We start from the raw sequence: 22,197 nt of genomic DNA, 5'->3' as shown, positions 1-22,197 counted from the left end.
CCAATGTATTCAGTTTCATGATGCTAAGAGAGGGTAGTGGAAATAGAGTGTCCTTTCCAACAAGAAGTGATTTAAAACTCTCTGTCTATGTGGATCCATGGAATTTTTTCACATGCATCTGTCTGTTTCCGGAAATCCCTTTGGTGGTGGTCCACTTTGAGCAACTGATATTAAACAACTTCCAATATTTAGAAATAACTACCCAGTCTTCTATATGGGCTGACTGAAGGAAGCATTTTTACTCAAAGTTGAGAAGCATGATTTTACATAAAATGAATTAACACTGGTTCCTACCCCCTATACTGCTCACATACATGTATTATAAGCATTAAGAGGATCCATATAAGCTTTGAAGTTTTACATAAGAAAAGAGTTATCGACTTAAGAAGGATACTTAACTAGTTTCTGAAAAAGGATCAATGTATTTTGCATTATTACTGGTGCTGCGGCTATTCTTATTATTGCACAATTATACACGGAGTTGGGAGCTCTGCTGCCATCATAATATTTTCTCTCCAGAAACAGTTTTATTTTCTGGTTTTCTGATGGTGAAAGGTTTTAACCTAGTCTGTACTTTCAGAGCCATTTCTAATAAAATTTCGGATAAATATTTTTTCCATTATTCTTGATCTTTGTGGTCCTTATTTTTCTTATCTGCAAAATGAAAGCATGGAGCTTCTTTTTCTTGAAAGCCTTAGCTTCCCCTGCCCTAACTTTCCACAGCTGTGAGCTGACCATGTTTCCCACACACAGAGAACCCTAACAAGAGCCCCCTGCTGGGAAACTGGATGGCAATCTTCAGACAAGGGCCCTCTTGCTCACTGTAGGTTAGGCTGGATAAAGAGAATGAAATCTAGATCTCTTTTATTCATATAATTTGTAAATTCCATGGCTATGCTTTATCCCTATTCCTATGGTGATTAAGCTGAGAAACGCTGGTCTAACATTGTTCATCATACGCCTTCATGTAGTCTCCACAAAAGATGAGGGCATTGAAGCAAGGAGAGGAAAGACAGTTTTGGGATTAAATTTAAAAGGCAAGAAGAAAACTCTTCATTTTTTGAGTGAAAAAATAATCCATTTTATTTTTTAAGGAGAAATTGTGGAAATTTTTTTTTATTCAGTCAAAATTGTAACAAGTCAAAAATTATTTATGTTCAAATCCCTCTTTTTCTGTATGACATTGGGCACTTCATTTAAATCTGTGATACCAGGTCTCTCATTTGTAGATACAATAATACTTGCAACTGTTAAAATAATGCTATGTAGTATATGAAAAATACAGGGGATAGGGTTGTGTGATGGTGGTTCAGTGGCAGAATTCTTGCCTGCCATGCTGGAGACCCAGGTTTTATTCCCATTGCCTGCCCATGCAAAAAAAAAACAAAAAAAACACAAAACTACAGGGGATATAACACTAAATACATGGTAACTAATATGTGGGTGAAATTTAAAACCCTCAGTTATCTGTGAACGTCTCACTTTTCATTTGTATCTTCTGAAACCCTGAGTTTGCATTTCTAAAAATATGATTTACGAACCGGGCAACTCCTAAATTATTCTTAAGTTTTAATGAATATAAAGTATCACTGAAAAATTATGGATATATAACTCTTATGGATTTTTTTCTTTTTTTGGGGGGATAGGCAGGCACTGGGAATCAAACCCAGGTCTCCAGCATAGCAGGCAAGAACTCTGCCACTGCACCACCATTGCCCACTCTTATGGATTTTATTTTATATTTAAAAAATATTACACTCATGCTAGAGACCCGGGTTCAATTCCTGGTGCCTGCCATGACAAAAAAAAATTATACTCATTTGCCATTTTTTTCATGTAAAGCCAGACAAAACTTGTTATTGTGATATTGTCATATTTCCAGTTATGACCTTGCTTGCACAGACTACATCAAAAAGGCACTGCCTAAAATTTTTTGCCTGTTTCTTTGAAATGCAGTAGAAATTTAAAGACACTCTAAGGTAGAGTGCAGATCCTTCCAGAGTTTATTGATTGCTTCGGGATGTATTTAAGATTTTCTAAAATCAATTTTTATAAGTATACTTACATACATGGGGTTTTATAATGCAATTACATTTATTTTTATGTATTTCAATAGTTTATATACTATTAAAATATTTGGATTTATAAAACGAGTAATATATATATATATATGTAGTATATAGGTATATGCGTGATACTGAGGAGCTTAGGTTTCAACTGCAAGAAACAAACGTGTGGGCAGAAGAGAAGAGCTCATAAGCCTTCCATCGCTAATACAGCCTGGAAATCTAGGAATACAATTCATCTGTTAAATGGATATTCATTCCGAGAGTATTCTTTTTACTAGTTTTTCCCCATAGTAAGTTTGCAGTATCATGTTACTATGTCTTCCTCAGGATGTTTTATCTAACTGAAATGAATTTCCACTCTGTCATGGATACAAATTATTTCCCTTGACCTAACACTGTAGGATATTCTACAAAATTTCAAGTCACAGAGTATTTAAGTCACATACCTATGCCAAAATGGTACAAGAAACAAAGGAATTATGTTAATTACTAAACACGTACCATAAATCCCCAATAGTATAGAAGGAAACAACCCAAATATCCATTAACTAATGAACAGATAAACAAAACATATTTATCCATGAAATGACGTATTCAGGAATAAAAAGGAATGATGTGTAGACACAGGCTACGACATGGATGAACATCTAAAATATAATACCCATATTAAAGAAGTAAGACACAAAGGAATACATCATATGATTCTGTTTGTATGAACTATCCAGATTGGAAAATCTACACATACAGAAAGTAGGCAAGTAGTTGTCCAAGGCTGGGGTGAGAATGGCAGGCTATTACAAATGAGCACAAAATTTCTTTTTTAGAGGATGGGAGTGTTCTAAAATTAGATTGGAATGATGGTTGCTCAACTGTGAAAATGCATGTAAAATGTGTGAATTTTTATATATTAATTATATCCCAATAAATTTCATGGATGTAAGGAAAAAAAACCCACCTTAATTCCACCATGTGCTGTGTCTGTATACCTCAGGACTTTGAAAAGGCTTAACATAAAAGTGAGATAAAGTTCTTGATTGTAGATATCCTGTGTGAAAAAAATCACCCATTTTAAGGAAATGGTCTATGAACTATTTACAAATAATTGTTCTCAAACTTTACAGAAAATAAAATGGGGTGGGATATAAAAAATTATTTGTGGAAACTAAATGGGGATATGGAAATACCTTGTTTTACTTTTTTTGTACCTTTTCTGAAAAATAAAGAAGTTAAAAATTAGTTTTAAATGAAAAGTTAAATTTTCAATAGAAATTGAAGGAGATAAATCATGTTGTAAATATTAGCAGTTATCATCCTCCTGGTTATCTGCTATGGCTCATGAATTTACTTTTCACAATGTCCCTGTAACAAAGTGTGGAACCCTTATTTTATCTATTGAAAGAGAAGCAGGATTAGTAAACGAAGTAAGAGCAACCCTTTTGAGGGAACAGATTACACGAGAGATAACTCCCTGACATGGGAATCAAAGGCAAAGAATGAAACCCAAAGTATAACTAAGCCCCAAACTAGACTTTAGTAATATCTCCCTTTGACTTAGTATAAATTTTGAGGCATTTATTGAATTTTAATGATCACATCAATGTATAAACTGATAAGGAGTGAGAAGACAATTCACTAGGCGAGTCATTTTTTGTCACGAATCGTGAAGAAATATCCTGAATGGTGACATTTGAAGGAGCATTTACCTTTGGGAAATAAATAACACAATGACAAAAACAACAGCAAAGGAAAAAGCAATTAAAACTTAATCATGATTAGACCAATAAAATATATTTTTACAATTGGTGAACTATGTTTGTGATGGCATTTTCTGGGATGTCTGATACACGTTTTGCTCTGTCTTTCATGCCATATGATTATCTTGGTTTTTCTCTTACCTTCATTTCTATGACATTCCTTGTCCTTCATGATTTCTCTTACTGTTCCAATAAGTTAAGTATTGCTGTTCCTCAAATACTTTACAGGACACTCATTTCTCATGTTGTCTTTTCCACAATTAAGTTCATTCAATACCCAGTTTTGCTTACATTTTCAATATGTCAATCTTTGCTAAAATATTTTCAGCCATTCTAACTTGTCTTCTGAGTTTTATACCCCTACTAGTAAGTTACTACTGTATATCTGGAAGGTAAAAAGACAGAGGGGATTAGTGGGAGAGGAAAAAGCGGGAGGGAGAGAAAAAATGAAAGAAGGCATGAAGCCAAAAAAAAAGAAGGGAGGAAGGAAAGGAGAGAATATGAGTGTTGTAGAGAAAGAGAAGGAAAGAAGGAGGAAGGAAGGAAATATCCCTACATCACCCTCTGACTACTACACTATTTCTAATTTCTATGACCGCACTTTCAAACAACAAGTATATCACACTTTCAAACAACAACAAATATACAACATCATTTCCCAACTGACCAATCCAAATTTCTTTCATACATTTTTTTAACTTTATTTACGGTATAATATAGCATATGTACAAAGCAAAGTAAGAAAAAAGCAACAGTTTTCAAAGCAGTTTTCAACAAGTAGTTACAGAACAGATCCCAGAGTTTGTCATGGGCTACCATACCATTCTCTCAGATTTTTCCTTCTAACTGCTCCAGAACATTGGAAGCTAGCCTTCACACATTTTTAAGACTTTTTCCACTCCACAAAAACTCTTTATGATAAGTTTTCCAGCACTTCAAAATCCATTGGCTATTTTTCAGTACCTTTTTAAAGTCACCTCTTAAACATTTTAACATAGTTAATCATTCCTCTCATAAAAGCACCTATTCATTTGGATTCATTGCCACCAAACCTGTTAGCACTTTTTACGCACACTTTCAGGATAATTTTGATGATTTAACTCTATGCCATTTTAACATTCCTGTTTCTTCAGTGTACTTTATACTCTATCATTTATTTGGTCAAGTCACCCTCTTTCATGATTTCATACATCAGACTGTGATCATCACTCCCAAATTCAGAACTCTCTCCTCAACAAAGAACCTGATAGACATATTCAATTTTAGGCTGGACATCTCCTCTTAGATATAGAATAGGTGGGTCACATGAACAAACAAAGAACATTTCTAAAGCTAAAGTTAGTTAAAGCTGAAGTTAGGTTAATTTAATATAGTATGAGTTGCATGGAACTGTTGTGAAATCAAAAGGAATTTTCTGACCTTCTGTTGGTCAAATTTGTATCAATAAAATGTAAATATTTAGAGATTATATAAAAGTCCTAGATATTTGGATATGTCCTCACTGTCCATGATATGTCCTGATACTGGTCTCCATGATGCTAGAAACAGTAGAATGTTATTGGTCATAACTTTAGTTATTCTTAAAAATATGCTACATGCCACAAAACAACCAAAATCCCTTTTCTGTTATGTTGTTTTACTCTGATGCTTCTCTGAAAATGTTTGCAGTCAACCACGGGTCACAGCTTCATATTCAGCAAAAGCAGAAAAACAAACAAACAAAAAAAAACCAGGTACTTTAATTAAGAAGCAAGGCTAGTATATAAATCAAACTCCACTTGTCAACTAATATCACCCTTGTAAAGCTGTGAAGGTGGGATAGTGTCAAATATCTCAACTTCCAGGAATAGTTTGGACATCTTCAAATGATCTTTATGCAGCTACCTCTTTTTGTGTGATATGAATATGTCCTTGTAAGTATCTGTCTATTTTCTGGATGGATAGTGGTTTTTTTTCCTTGTTGCTAGTCTACAGCTCCACAACAGCTAAAAGATTATTCAATTTTGGTTTCTTCACAAGGGAATTCCTGCTATTCTCTTGAGCAATAGAATCTCCCAATTTACTGGAACTGCAATTAAGGAACTTTGCAACAACTTACCTATCAACCAAGAGTTTCCCTGTCCCCCCCCATCCTCAATTATCAGGAAAGGGAAAAAGAACAGATAGTATCTTAAAATATTAATTAGCTAAGAGCTCTCCTGGGTCTTAAGAAGATTTTAAATGTCCTTAATTCAAATCAAAATTCCATGGGAATTAAATGGTAAAAGACCAGAACCATAGCCTGATAGAGTGATAGATTTAAAAGCAATCTTTCTATCTAGTCCATGTGTTTTAGTTTGAAGATCAAAGTCTCATTATGTTTAGAATTGCCTTACTGCAAATAGATGAAATTGTCTTTTCATTAATAGAAAGCTGTTCAGAAGCTTCAGCATTTGGCCACAGTGAGTGCTAACTGTAGCATGGCGAAGCTGTGTGCGGGCACACCTGTCTCTGGGAGAGGATTGTGGGGAAGGAGGAACTAGTAGGTCCAAGTGTGGTGAGGAGGAGAGGGTTATGAGGATTCAACGAATCTAAATAGATGAAAACAGATGAAGTTTGGAAAGTTTGGTTGGAGTGGAGACAGTGTTTTGAACATTTTAATGACTATCTCATCATGGATCCATATTTTTTCCTCATAAAATATTTGTTCATTTATTCAACAACTATATATAGATAGATAGATAGATAGATAGATAGATAGATAGATAGATAGATAGATACATTAGCTAAATTATTTAAATTCTGCTCTTTACCCTGGCCTAGGATTCTTCCCTCAGCCTTTGTAACCACAAGCTCCAGCCTATCAGAAATACCAACTAAGCCCCTATGAAATCACAATCGGAAGACCCATGAGGCTTATCATTTCTTCTGCTTTACTGTATTCCAACTTATTACAATGTGAAATTGTTAATTATTGCAAAGGACTAATTACATATACCCAGTTTGACCACTCAAAGATCTGGTCTGCCTTTCCTTAGATACCTATGCAGAGGACTCTACATGACCTGCATATCGGAGACTTTATATACTGAAGAGACATCAATGGAAGACTGCTTTATAACTAGATGGAAAGGGCTTTATCAAGTCTTATTGACCACCACTTCAATTGGTCCCTGGGTCCACCTCTCACAATTAAAATTTGCTCCAAGCCCTTGAAAGATTACTCCTATTTGGATCTCAGGCTAATGTTGACATGAGGATTCCAGAGAGCAGGAAGCATTTCATTTAGACAGATTCTGCCTGAAATGACAGAACAGATAGATGATACTCAAGACCATTGATCAAGACATGCCTAAATTTCCTTCTCACCATCTCTCTAAGTGTTTGCATTCATCCTATATCCTTTACAATACCAATCTCCATCCCCAATAATGTGCTACCTTCATCATGTTTTTTTAAAATTTCCTCTTTATTCTACTTCTGCCCAAGGTAAATACATGCCTTAACAAAATTCCTTTGTCCTTCTGAAACTATATAGAAAATGAAACCAATGAAAATAAGTATCAGGTCTGTATACATCCCCTGATTAGCTCCCAAACAGACATTTTCTAAAGACTAGTTGCCTTACACTTGTAGGTATAGCCCTGGCAAGAAACATCAGATATACCCAGTTAGAAAGATCTCCTTTATGGAAAGACTAGGCTGTGCCTTTAACTCCCCCAAGGCTGAGATTAAAATATATTCTCTGTAACCTAAGGAATGTGATGTTTTTACCAGAAACCAGATAAAAATGGGCAGCTTGTAATTTTCAGTTTCTATATGGCAGGAGTCCTTTAACTTTCATGGGCCAGGAGCACCCTGTAGGGCCAGATCCCCTTTAGAGAAACCATTTCTCTCTAACCACCCCAAGGTTTAACTTACATAATAACTTATTCTACTTAAGACACGTATTTTGGGAGACTGAAAGGTCAGGCAAAGGAAACTGTTGGTCAAATGGGATTAAGATATCAGATAACAATTAAATTTATTATGATTATGATTCTCCTTTTGTAGTTTACATTGAATTAGCACTATAACCTTTTTCAGGGTTACTATTCAGGCACTCAGTTTGTATATTGAACATAATATCTTGGTATTTGTATAGCCTAATTTTTTCTGATACTTTAAAATATTCTTTATAAAAAATCAAATCACTCATTCTTAGAATTAGTTTCTAATTACTTAAATACACAAGTAATTTTTGGTAGTTTTCTAAAGAACTCCATTTGTATTCTGAAATTCCCAAACTATTCTTACAAGATCTAATAATTCATAGACTCTCTTAACCAAAGGAACTTGTGCCATATTGCTTTACTCTATATAACATGGGAGAAGAGCTGAAATTACTGGCTAGTGCTCATAGATCCCTGACAGGCTCAGGCCAGGTGTCTGTCTTTATATCTCTCTGGATATTATGAAATAAGTAGTATCTTTTATAAACTAATTGTATTCTATCCCTAAATAACTAAGATGGTCATAGATGAAGTCTATATAATGTCTGATAGATTATCAAATAATATTAAATACCAGCCAGTTTAAAATACATGCCATTATATTATCTATGTATGAAAGATAGGTGATAAATAATATATTGAGGTTCAGAAGATCCAGAACCTCAACCTTTACAGCATAAAGAGACACAAAATGAGTACAAAACTTAAATGAAAGTAAAATTTAAATAGATAAATAATTTAGAGAGAGCCTAAATAATGCGGAATGTGTAAAAATGCTCTAAGTTCATCAAGTTTTCTCTTGGCTAAATTTTATGTTTGGCAAAGCAACATTACTTTAATCAGTCACATTTTCTTTGGGAGCTTATGATCCTTTGGGAGTAGTAAAAGGAACATCATGGTACCCAAGAAGAAATTAATCTATTAGATATTTTCCTGAAGGCACTGCCAGCCATAGCAACAGTAAACACCTGTAATCATACATCATCTTCCTTTAGGAATAACTAGAGAATCCCCAAAGTTCCTCCTCAAATCCAAATCCCATGTGCCCATTAACGTTACTATGTCTGTATAAAACTCCCTAGTCTTCTGACATCCCTAGTCACTACCAATGGATATTCCATGTCTAGACAAGGGAATTGTGTCCTAAAGGATAAAGGATCAGGTTTCTATTTTGCTGAGTGTATGACACTTAAGGAAATTGTTTATATTTTATTTTATTTCAAAAGAAGATAAACACTAATAGAAATTTGGGGATCATAAATCCATTTAATTTATACCTCTCCAGAAATACTTTCAATCCTCTATTAATGTCTGCTACTTCTATCTCCAACTTCAATAGTTCCATCTTTGTTCTCACTGGTTTTCCTGGCCTAGAAGGTAACTATCTCTGGCTCTCCATTCCCTTCTCCTCCATCTACACCATGGTATTTCTAGGAAACTGCATGGTTCTCCATGTGATCCGGACTGAGCCAAGCCTACATCAGCCTATGTTTTATTTCCTGGCCATGCTGGCCCTCACGGACCTGTGTATGGGGCTGTCGACTGTGCACACAGTGCTAGGGATCTTGTGGGGACTCATTCAAGAGATCAGCCTGGATTCCTGCATTGCCCAGTCCTATTTTATCCATGGTCTGTCCTTCATGGAGTCCTCTGTCCTTCTTGCCATGGCCTTTGACCGCTACATTGCCATTTGTGACCCACTGCGCTACTCTTCCATCCTAACTAATGACAAAATCATGAAAATTTGGATGGCCATTTTAGGTAGGAGCTCTTTACTCATACCTCCAGTTATCATCCGCCTGAAGTTCTTAAGTTACTGTCGTCCCCACATCCTTTCTCACTCTTTCTGCCTGCACCAGGACTTAATTCGAATGGCCTGTTCGGATATCCGCTTCAACAGCATCTATGGTCTGGCCTTGGTGATCAGCAACTTGTTATTGGATGCGGTGCTCATACTTGTCTCCTATATCATGATCTTACATACAGTTTTAGGCATTGCATCCCAGGAGGAGAGGATCAAATCCTTGCAGACATGCGTATCTCACATCTGTGCTGTTTTGGTTTTCTATATCCCAATCATTGGTCTGACCATGGTGCATCGGTTTGGGAAACACCTCTCACCTTTGGTTCATGTCCTCATGGGCAGCATCTATATCCTTTTTCCACCCTTGATGAACCCCATTATTTATAGCATCAAAACTCAACAGATACGAAGAAGAATCCAGAGGCTGTGCTACTTGAATGTAGCCTAAGCTCCTTGAGATCAAATGTGACTCTATTTAAAGGCAACAAATGCAATTCAAAAGGGTGAGTCAGTACGTAACTAAAAATATATTTAATGATTTCTATTTGTATGATATTTTACATGTAATACCTGCTTTCCTCTCCATTTTCCCGCAACTTTCATAAGTGAATTAAATTATCATCAATTTTGTAAATCATAAAATGTAAATACAATGCACTGACTAGCATAATAATGTTTGTGGTAGATTAGCTAGTAAATTATATATTTTACTATGGCCAGAAGATGTTTTTGGAACTAGCCATTATGAAAAATGTATATTATGTTGATTATAACTCCTAAAGTAATTTTTGCAAGAAACACTATTTTCAATCATTTTCACTACCCTAGACAATGTTTTGGTTTATTGTTTGGCCATATCCCCTTTATTCAGTTTAGTCCCATGGCCATTTTATGGAGTAGGCATCATAGGACTAGGACTATTTAAATTATTTGCAAAGTTGTGATTAAAACAAACAAATACTGAAAGCTAACCTTGCCCACCAATCAATCCCCACTCCCACTTTATGGTCAGTAGCTGAACAGGAGGTAAAGGCAATCAATAATTGCCAGAATAGAATGAAATAGACTTTGTGATTAGTGTATTTATCCAAATAATAATACAAATAGCAATTACCATTTGAATATGTTTACGATGAGCTTTCTTTCTATTATCTCGTTTAGATCCCGTGCTTCAGTTTAAAAACAAAAACAGAATACTTTGTAATAATTGTTACTCTGGCCAAGGTAAATACATTTCTAATTTACTTTCCCATTCAGTATTCTGAGGGAGCAATTATTTTCCAATATAGTATTGGATATTTTAAATCATGTAGAGGTTAAATAACATTTCCAATTTTTATGAAACAGTCAGTGATGGGATTGGGATATATTCTCTGTGTTAGCTTCAAATTACATGACAGCTCTTTCTTTCCTCCCTTCTTTCTATATTTCTTTTTATTAAGAAGTTCACCAGATGATTATAAAACCATCATAAAACATTTGTCTGATAAAAAAAGTAGGAAATCATGGGTAATTATATATTGGGCACATTTGAACTCTGTTTGTACCTATAAATTTTCAAAAAACAATTTTGCAATGATGATATGTACGTATTTGTATCTGCTTTTCATCACCTAATATTTTGATGGCAAGTTTATTGAGTTATAATTACTAACAATAAAATTCATGCTGTATGTGTACAGTTTGATGAGTTTTGAAAAACATTTATAGTTATATAACTACTATCACCAGCATCAAGTTATAGCATCTTTTCATTATTCCAAAAAGTTCCCTTATATTACTCTGTGGCCAATCCCGTCCCCCAACTACCCTAAATCCCTGGCAACCACTTATATGATTTCTGTCCCATAATTTCGTTTTTTAAAAAAAGTCATGTAAACTAAATCAGCAGTAATCTTTCATGTCTGGATTATTTCACTGAATAAAAATGCTCTTGAGATTTGCTCTTGTTACATATACCTATAGTTCCTTTATTTTTATTGCTAAGTCCAATTCTACTGTATCATATATCAAAAAACTGTCCATTCATCAACCATTTGCAATTTTAACTTTTTTGTAGCTTTGATTATAAATAAAGGTGTTATAAACATTCACACCATGTGATTATAAGAATGTTTCATAAAAATTGTTAATTTTAGAGTTTACTTTCAACGTTTACATCATCACTACTAATAACATAATCACCACAATAATAATATTACTTGGTTTATATTTATCAGATGCCTGTTATACCAGCTACTGTGGAAGCACTGTGCAGGGACTCTATTAATCCTCAAAGTAAATGTTTGCTGGGTAAATCATAATCTTTTCATTTCACATGTGAGGAAATTGAGGCAAAGAGATTTAAATTACTAGAAGATAAGTGTTGCAATATTTCAATTTCCCTCTTAGCATTTTTTACCACTGCTGTTGCTGTTTCATTTTATATTACAGAGATTTCTTTGTGGCTCTGTGTTTTTGTTTCATTTGGTTTTGCTTTTGTTTTTGCTTAGCTGCTCATAAAGTAAGGGTCTTAAATTATATATGGGTATGAATATAAATTTTCAAATGAGTTACTAATGGAAAGAATTACTCAATAGTCCATTCTTTCTTCAGCAAGTATTATGATATGCCAAATTGCTATGCAATAGATTTTGTACTTTATATTCTAAAATTCAAATGTCATGAATTATGTTTTTATTTTTCTCTTGTGTTCCTGCTAAAGATTATTTACCCCAAATCCCAACCATTCACTTAAATGTCAGTTAGTGCATTTGAGTTTTAAAAGCACCTTTACTGTGCTATAACAATCTATTTGATAACTTTTCTGAACAGGGTTGCTGATCTTTTCTGCTGCAGTGTTTCTTTCCTCCATAGGTCTCTCCCACCCACCCCCACCCCAGGCCTGTTATCTTCTGCACTAAAGGGGAAGTCAACATCTCCCTGAAGGATTAGGTAAGGGAATTGTTTGGGGCCCTGGTCTAATTGCTGTAAAACCTGGCTGACATTTCTTGAAAGATGCCTCATCTTACCTACTTTCGGGTTCTGTCCTTTCCTCTATATCTGCTGAATTTTCACTGATTATTTTCTCTTGGATTCACTTAGTGTCCCATCCATAACCTTGGCTATTACTGGACAAGACCTGAGACCTTATTCTATTTCTTTTACTCCCCAACTCTAACATTTGATCCCATGATCTTTGACGACATAGTCATTCATTCATAACCATGGCATCTCCCTGGACAGCTTCAGTATCCAGCATTCCCCATAATTTTGTGTTCTCTGCAGTGCAGTGCTATAAAGAACTGTATCATTTGCTGGCTTGGGAAAGAGAAGAGAATCACAATGCGTTCTTTCTAGTTCTTCTCTGATTGAGTGCACCCCATGGTCATTTCTGCTCTAATGCTGCTGTCTCACGTTGTTGTGAGACATCCCACAAGGCAATCCCCATCAGATGCCCAAGCAGGAACTAAGGTACTAATCTCTCTCTGCTTTTAGCTTCCTCTTCAAAATACCTTAAATTACTATCTTCTTGTAACCTCACTCTTTGAAAGAAGCCAAAAAATGTGTAGGAGAAACTGGCAACCTGCTTTTTTAAGGGCTAGAAGTAAGGTAGAGGAAAATCGTAAGGGGGTTTGTCACCAGGGTGGGTGAGGGATTTACTGAAGTTGATTAGGACCATTTGTTCTGAAGGTTTTCCTTTAATGGTCATTAGGCTAGCTGGATCCTTTAAGGGCTGGGAGAGAAGAAATGGGAGGTAAGAAACTACACATTTAGGGCCTCTCAGGCACCTACTAGCCTGGGTGAGAGGGAGAGGGGAGGGGTAGGTGAGGGGCAACTTTGGCATTTAGAATGCTTACAGTCTGAAGTTGTATTTTTTTTTTCCTTTTTTTCCCCCTGCAGTCTCGCAGCTGCTTGATTGGTTTCAAGGTAGTCAGGACAGGGGAGAGTATAGTTTTTGTCGCTGTTCCTATAAATAATAACTAACATTTATTGTACATTTACTATGTTCTAAGCACTATTTTTTTAAAATAAGCATGTTAATAACATAACTTTCTTAAGGTTTTATATTTAGAGGTAGTAGCGCTGAGATTTGATTCCTGGCAGTCTGATTCCATAGATTGCCTGCATAGACACAAGTTTACACAATGTACTAATTACTAAAACTTACATTTCTTGATTTATTATAAGAAAAATATTTCTCTCAATACAATTCTTTGAGTTCCACACATTTCCAGCTTTAAATTATAATATGATCCTGCATATTCTCTGCACTATTTTGCCTTGTAATCTCTAATCACAATTTTATTTTCTGACTCCATTTTTTAAATTTTAATATTGTTTTAAGCAAATAACATTGCTGTTTGAAAAAGAGCAATTCAATAGAGCAAAGTGAAGGCTTACTTTACTGAGATAACCTCTGTGAATAAAATTCAGGTTATATGAAGCGGAATTTCAATGAAATTTGGCACTAAATTGAACACCGGTCTAAGCCAGTATTTTCTGTTAGCATTTAGAAGTCCTGAACATTTCTACTTGCAGATTTAAAGAAAAGCTCTATAGCAGAACCTCATTAGCTTGACCGTGGATAACTGGAATGCAACTTTGTTCAGCCCACCATTATCACCTAGAGAATTTTAGTTAATGAAAACCAACTGGCACTGCAGCAAAGAAATTTGAAACAGCAAAATTTGAAACGTAAGTGAGATGATACTTTGCAAAATTTATCTTTGGTGTGAAAATGCATATTCCCTTCAGATTTAGCCCCCACATTTGTCTCCCCCTAGATTCTATCAAAAGGCAGTTGAGACCATTTCTTATTTCTCCTGTATGATTGCTAGGCTTCAATTCCTTAAAAATATCAAACTCACAATGGTTGATTCTATCAAATGTTTGTATTACTTCAATGTGAAAAATTCTTGCATACGTTTGTTTTTAAGGTCTCATTAAAATCTTTGAGATGGGTCACAAAGGATTAAGAGTCAGAGGAGCTGAATGTTAGAAATTAGCGCTCCTTCAGATAATGAAAATAGCCCTAAAATTGTTGATTCCCACAATGCACTTTTTATGGAAAGAGAAAAATGCAGCGAGTTTTTACCTTGCAAAAGACATTACTAAGATAGAATCAGAACCCATACCAAGTGAATTTAGCAAGCAAGGACATTATCAAGTTCAAAGCCTGGATGGGCTAGATCAGGTCCTGTCACCTGCACCCAGTGACCACAACCCAGATTTCTTGGGTGTCTGGCTATAATCAATGGCCAGACCTTAAAAACAAACGTATGTAAGAATTTTTCACATTGAAGTAATACAAACATTTGATAGAATCAACCCTTGTGAGTTTGATATTTTTAAGGAATTGAAACCTAGCAATCATACAGGAGAAATAAGAAATGGTCTCAACTGCCTTTTGATAGAATCTAGATAGAATCTAGAATCTAAACAAAAAATGTCCCAAATCTTACACCAAAATGCAGGCTATGACTTAGAATTACACTTTTGGCTTAGTTTTTTAAAACTGACATTTTTGGGGGAAAATAATCAAATTAGAGACATAGTAACATTTATTTTGGCAAGATAGCAGCCAAAAGGTAAAATATATAAATTTTGTCCAAATGTAAAAGATAGTAAAGAACATCAACAGAAAAAAAAACAGTGAGCAAAAGATGCAGCATGTCTTATACATTTTGAGAGTGAAAATTATGCTCAGTTTTTGCTAGGGATTATATTAAAATGCATCTTTTCCTACTTCCCCCAAACAAAATCAAAGAGTTTGCTATTTTATCATATTCAGAGTTTGAAAGTTTTCTCTCGGCACAAAGCAATAGCTATATATGCATAAGATGCTTATTTGTTAAAGTAATAATTTCCCTGGCTCTTTCAAAGAGCAGTGCCATGACTTCCAAGACTACAGTTTGGGACAAATTGTACACAAACTGAAAACAAAACAAAATGTTTCAAAGCCTGCTATTAAAATTACTGATAGGACTCTGGTCATTTTTACTTCTCAGTCTAGTAAAGCTGTTGTACTTCCTGTTGATTGTCCTGATTCAATTTTATTATTAATAGTTCCTTTGATAGAATGCATTTACCAAATTTCTTTCTGACATATCTTATGCATATTTTAAAGTGAATTTCAAATGCCATGATACTAGATATCTAAAACATGTTAATAGATAGTTTTATTGAGACTCCTAAGCAAGGAAAGGAAATAATTCTGAATCATGTAGGTACTAAAAGGAATCTTACATAGTCCCAGGGCACATTAACTGCTTGGTTCCATGCAGAACCCTATGTAGATTTTCTAAATCTCTATTGAAATTCCTGGGGCTGATATTTCAGAGTGACAAACCTACTAGATTCACTTTGGGCATTAATGTACTCCTGAGAATCAACTGTTATATTTTATTAAATCATTGGCTTTCACAGTTTTTCATGTGTCCATGAAGGCAAGGTCAATTTGTCCTTCATCATGCCAATTCCATTGTTTTTAAGAATTGCACTTAAATCTTGAAGGAACTTTTTAAAAGAACATTGTCTTTTAACTAGTGGTCTGTTTCTTTAGACTGGGCCTACCTCTATAATTTAATAAGAGAGTAAACTCATGAACTTATAATAGTGTTTAGCATTTAGAAGTCATCGATTGATTTCTTGATACCATATTAATAAGTGTTCTCAATATAAAAAATCAACTATAAGAGCAGTATACTGTAATGGTAATAGTTTTATTAACATTGGAAATCCCATCTATATCATGATATAGACAAAGGCTATAATTACCAAATATACATGAAATAATCTTAATACCAAATATATATGAAAATTAATGTTTGGCTATAGGCAACTAAAAAATCAAAGATGTTAAATTTAAATAAGTTCCTGTCAGAATACATGTATGCTACATTTCTTGGCTGGGAGGGAGGAGAAGAAACTAAAATTCTATTAAAGGAGAATTTTGTTAAGAGGTTATGTGCAGACAGGCTGATGGCGAAGATGGTAAAAGCCTTGAGCAGGGGAAGGCATACAGCTTATATAGGATGGTTGGCAGGTGTAGGGAAAGGGAGGTGGTAGATTTTCACTGTCTACCTTGGGAGCTAGAAATTGGCAGGATAAGCAGGGAGTTATCATGTGCTTGTAGCTTCTGGGATTGTAACTGCTGGAGTGTGGAGGCTGGATAAGGGAAGCTATCCCAGGAATGCAGCTGCCAGAGAGTGGATGCAAGGACAATCTTGGGACTGTTGCATGAGGCTTGGTTTTGCAAGGGGCCTCCTGAAAGTTATGGCAGGGGGGAGTTTCTTAGAATGTTTGTTAAGGGTCATTTACTTTATGGGAGGGGGTAGTTTAATATTCCAGCCTTTTCTTTATAATTTTCTGGGGATACTGAAGGGCAAAGATCGGTTTTCTGTATCTGCTTCCAGCTGGTAGGAGTGGGAATGGGGCATAGACCAGTTTCATCACAGGGCAATGGCTGGTGCTTGTGTTTTTGCATGTCGCTGACAGCTTGATTTGTCATTGCTTGGACAGTTCTTTGAATAAAGCTGGTTAAGGGTTGTAAGAGACAGGGCCTAAAAATGAGGAGTAATATAATTTTGAGAAGGGGTGTTGTAAGGAGAATAAGTTTGTTTTAAGAGTCCCTTTCATTGGAGGCATTTAATAATGGGTTTAAATCCTTCAGGGAATATTAGATATTGGGGCAAGTAGTAAAGAGAGGGAGTCCTCAAGGTGAATAGTAATTGGTTCATGGTGGACCATGACAATGGGAGTTTCTGTGTTCCATACTTCAAGGTGGACAAGAGAGGAAGAGAACGGGCTGGTAGAGTCTATTGAAGGGATTGTATTGATTAAAGACAAAAGGAAGATGCCTGATGTAGTTTGTGGAAAAGGAATGAGTACTTGAGTTTTTACAATTATTTCAGCTATTAAAACAGCTGAATTATAGTTTAGGGATTTCAGGTATCCCCTGTGTCTACTAAATTATCCAAGAAGGCAAAAAGGAATACAATTCAGTAATTAAAACTATCCCTTAAATCCTAATTTCTCAGTTACAATTCCTCTCTTTCATTTGATAATTATCTCTCAATATTAAGGGATATCTGGGTGATGACTAACTGCTTCAAAGTCAAAAAGGTGTGTTGTTATTAAGGGACAAAATGATGATATAATGAAATTGATTGTTGTCTCGGAGAATCCAGTATCTCTGGGTTTCAGAGCTTCTTTGGTGTTGGAAAAATATAAAGGTTTTAAGTTTCTGAAAAACAAACTTAATAAATAAAATTCTGTAGAGTCCAGGATATTTTTTAGGGTTTCCAGGAATACTGTTAGTTGGGATTTGCCATATTGTGGCAGTGTGTAATACCTGGCTGAAATGTGCATAAGAGTAACTTACAAAATAACCTCTCAACTTGATTTGAAATCTCTTAGCCATTGATCCTCTGTTTCTTTTCCCTCCTTCTGGTCAACTAATCCATGATGCTGAGGACCAAGCTCATCTTTGGAATTTATGTCCCCTAATGCCAAGACCAGTTATGTCCTATGATACCAAGGTCAGTTATGTCCCATGATGCCAGGGTCAGGCTTACACCCTGGACATTATGTCCCACATGGTGGGGGGGATGGTCAGAGTCTGGCTTAGAGAGAGATCACATTCGAGCAATAGCAGAGATTTTCTGGAGATGACTCTTAGGCACTAATCCTAAGTAAGTTCAGTTGCTATTGCAGAACTAAGTTTCATAAGGACAAACCTCAAGATTGAGGCATTGGCCTAATAAATTGGCCCAGTAAACTGACAATTTAGCTTACTTAAGAAAATGTCAGGAATTGCCCAGGTGGGGATTTTTTTTTCCCCACCCCTCAAGGTGCTTGGCAAACACTCCTCCATTTTCTGCCCAAAATACTTTGAAATGCATTATGGTATAAGTTTAACTTATGCAGAATATTAAGATTTTATTCCTTATTCCAGGATCTATATCAAAAAAGCTGAATTAGGTTTTTAAATTAACTGATAAGACAGATTAATTTAGATAGCATGGTACAGAAAGCTTAAATTTTGAACAAAATAAACATTTTTCCTTTTGTCTTACTCAAAGATTAAAGCTTTAAAATGTGGACAATATATATTTTTTTTACCTTGTATATTGATCTACCTTAGTTTTCACAAGATCAGTTTCATCACATCCTAAATCAGAGTTTGATCTTTTTCGTTTTTTGTTTTTTGTTTTTTTTAGCAGTTGCTGTATGGACCCATGCTGACTTTCAGAGCTGGAGAACCAAATCTGACTCAGGTGTCACACAGACATGAAAAGTTCCAGGGAACTATTAGGCTACACAAAGAATAAAGCATCTCAGAATTTAAAAATAACAGTTAAAGCTTCCAATCTAAGCCCTGATTTTTATAAGCATTTTTAAATAAAGATATTTTCAGAAATAAAAAAATATTAGACAGTGGTTTTATATTAACAAATAATAGAAAAGGTTTTGTTCTGTTTCACCTTTAAACATTTATCAGTTATGTAAATTAACAGATAAAAATATAATTTATATATTTGTGATGCCTCTCCTTTCAAATCTTTCCTTGTTTACAGATGGAGCATTGACCTATAGTTGACTACATATACTTTTAGAGAAGTATTAGAGCAAAGCAGTGCAACTGACAATTTAGCTGTTTCTATGATCTATAGCTTTTTGAATAACTGAAACTATGACTAACAACATCTTACCACTGTTGAACATCATACACATTATTATAAGGTTATAGCATGGACGGTGAGAGCATTGTCAAATATTTAGGAATTTTACACAATCTCTAATATATGAATAATATTTTACCTATACAAATGCAATCAGCAACAGGATGGAAAATCCCTTTTAGCCACTGTAATACTTCCCAAACACCTCCTATGCAATAGGTTAAGCTATTTTAGCACCTTACTTACACAAGGGGAGAGAACAAATTATTTGTAACACTTTTCCCCTTAATCATCAGAAAACTTGTCTTTTGAAATAAAGGATAAGAAGGTTAAGGATATTAACAAGGGTATTATTTTGATGTGAATTTTTTGTTTTCTAGACAGAGTACTTTGAAGATTAAGAAAAAAACTTTTTAAAAAAACTGTACATTAAGAACAGATTACGAATCTACATTATTTTAACAGGGAAAAAAACTAGTTTTGTGTGAATACCTGGCTTGACACAAAAGCTTTTTTGGGGGAAATATATCATAAACAGGTACTAAATTTTGGTCAGCACTGTGACAGATAGAATTCACTTTCATAAACTCCTTTTTTTACAACTCGCTGTATCCATTTCAGAGCTTATAGTCAACAAAGACTGCAACAAACCCCACTTCCTCCAACTCTCTACTACTTCCTCTAAACATTCAGGGCTAGTAGTTAACAATGACTATAGCAAACAAAATCCATTCTGTAAAACTTTCTATTACTTTCTATATTCATTTTACCTATAATTTTTATTTATCCAGATTGTACATAATGAGAAATAAATTTAATATTAACTTCACAAAGCTTTTGAATTTGCATGTTTTCTTCCAATAACTATTCACGACGGGAGAAAAGACAGAGGTAGTACAAAATAATGGAAGAAGGAAGAAATTTATGCTTGGACTAGGGAAAAAAGCCATGCATTTATATACTTTACATTCAGAACACATAAATGATTACATTACAATATGCTTAAAATTTTTCAGTCCAATTCAGTATTACCTTAGGCAAGTTTATTTTATCAGTAAGCATATATAAATTTAGGGAGAAAATACCCAAATAGAATAAACTTACATTTGTTTAATTCAAAATTTACCATAAAATTTGCTTTATCAGAGGTTGAAAAAAATCCTTGTTTTCATAATATCTTAAAATTACAAACAATTTAAAAAGCACATTGATTGTTAAGTTCTGGAAAATATGCTGCAATTGTTTAATTTGTCCCAAGCTTGAACTCGGGAGAATTTTTCATATTTCCCAAAGATCTTCCATCTTACTTACTGAGATTTGATTAGATTGTATTTAGCTACCTCTATTCCAAGGCTATTTATATTTTAATAATGTTCTGATTATTATGGTTATTATTGCAAAGGTTTTATTGGAAAATATACAAACAAGCATAGCTTATTCTGTAACAATTTTTATGCTTACCATTTGTAATTTTCAGGCCCTGTAAAAAAAAAAATTTTTTAAACTATACCTCACCATATCTTTCTGTGCTTAGCCCTCCTCCCATAACTGCTTTAGATGTCTAGGCCTTTGATCATGGATAGGTTGGACAGAAAGAAATTAAGCTTTCTGAGCTTTGATTTAGTCTGGAGATGGGGGGAATGTTATTTTCTGACTGTTTCAGCAGCAACTGCAGCTCAGCCAGGAAGGACTGCATAGGGAAGAGGGAGAGAGGCCTTAAGGAGAAGGTTTTCCATGTAATTAAAGGAAGAGTTGGGAGGGAGAGGAGAAGGAGCACTGAGTTCAGAAATAGGTTGCTTTGGGAGAAGGGAATGCAGAAGGATTTTATAAGTGGAACATATTTGGCAGAGAGAGAGGGGGGGCCTCCACAAGTGAAAAAAAGCATGGATATATGGGACTCCACTCCACAAGCTGAGATGCTGGCAATAATTGTCAAGGGTTAGAAGAATTTGTGGGTCAAGGGTTTTGTTTTCTGGCCAAACTGACCTGTTATCTAACTTATACTGTGGCCAGGTGGTATTGCAATAGAAAATTAATCTCTTAGGTCTTAAATCATACACAATACCAAGGACTGCCCATTTCCCATGATAGTGGATAGGGTAAGGAGGAACTCTCATTCTTAGATGGCTTAGACACAATTCAGAGGATATCTCCCTCTGAGAGTTTTAAGCCCCAATGAAATGACTTATGAGCAATCAAGAGGGTATCCCTCCTTGAGACTTTAAAGCCCCAGCTCCACCTCCTTTACTATTGAGAGCACTTCCACAACCTCTCTAATGAAAAGGCCTGGCAAGATCTTAAACCCAGAAACTGGGAACAAGCAACCTAAGATGCTTATTAAAATAGGAATTCTCAGTGGCAAGGCCACTAACCCTATGGTTAATTGATGAAGCTGTATGTACCCCAGGATGGATCTTAATCCTATTATTGAAGTCCTATATTAGCAAAATGAAATTCATATATATATATATATAAAGACAAAGGAAGGAAGAAGCTGAAATGGAACTTGGAAGATAAGGAAGAGACATAGAGATGCCACCACATGCTCGCCATGTGACAAAGGAACCAAGGATCACCAACAGCCAGCCCTGAAATGCAACAGTCCTTGGGATGAAAACATCATCTTGGTGATGCTATGGTTTGAACATTTTTTCTGTCTTCAAAACCTTGAGCAAATAAATTCCCATTGTTTAATTTTATTCATTTCATAATATTTACTTCAACAGCCTAGGTAACTAAACACCCATGTCACCCTCGCCCGCCCCACTATCAGGTGGATGAAAACATATTCAAAGAGTATTGATTGGTCTCTCTTCCCCAGCACTATTTTGACATTCAGAACTGCCATCTATTGACCCTGAACCAGAAAGACTGGCTGTGATGGGACTTCTTCCCCTGCTCTTTGGGACTGTTTGTACTGAGTAAGTGACAAAT

General features: G+C 35.1%; 1 protein-coding gene and 1 long non-coding RNA gene across 2 annotated transcripts; both read left to right on the top strand.

Moving 5' to 3' along the window:
• Nucleotides 1-9,101: 9,101 nt before the first annotated feature.
• On the top strand, nucleotides 9,102-10,046 carry LOC143645175 (olfactory receptor 51V1-like). The gene has a single exon (XM_077114748.1). The coding sequence runs from the start codon at nucleotides 9,102-9,104 to the stop codon at nucleotides 10,044-10,046; it is 945 nt and encodes a 314-aa protein (XP_076970863.1).
• Nucleotides 10,047-12,954: 2,908 nt separating this feature from the next.
• Nucleotides 12,955-19,056, top strand: LOC143643550 (uncharacterized). Its single transcript, XR_013156304.1, has 3 exons — nucleotides 12,955-13,051; nucleotides 14,120-14,275; nucleotides 18,802-19,056. It is a non-coding gene; the product is annotated as an uncharacterized LOC143643550 (long non-coding RNA).
• Nucleotides 19,057-22,197: the final 3,141 nt, after the last annotated feature.

Source organism: Tamandua tetradactyla, chromosome 8 (genome assembly GCF_023851605.1).
Source record: "Tamandua tetradactyla isolate mTamTet1 chromosome 8, mTamTet1.pri, whole genome shotgun sequence".
Taxonomy (NCBI): Eukaryota; Metazoa; Chordata; class Mammalia; order Pilosa; family Myrmecophagidae; genus Tamandua; species Tamandua tetradactyla.
This window is presented reverse-complemented; position numbering and strand designations above follow the sequence as displayed.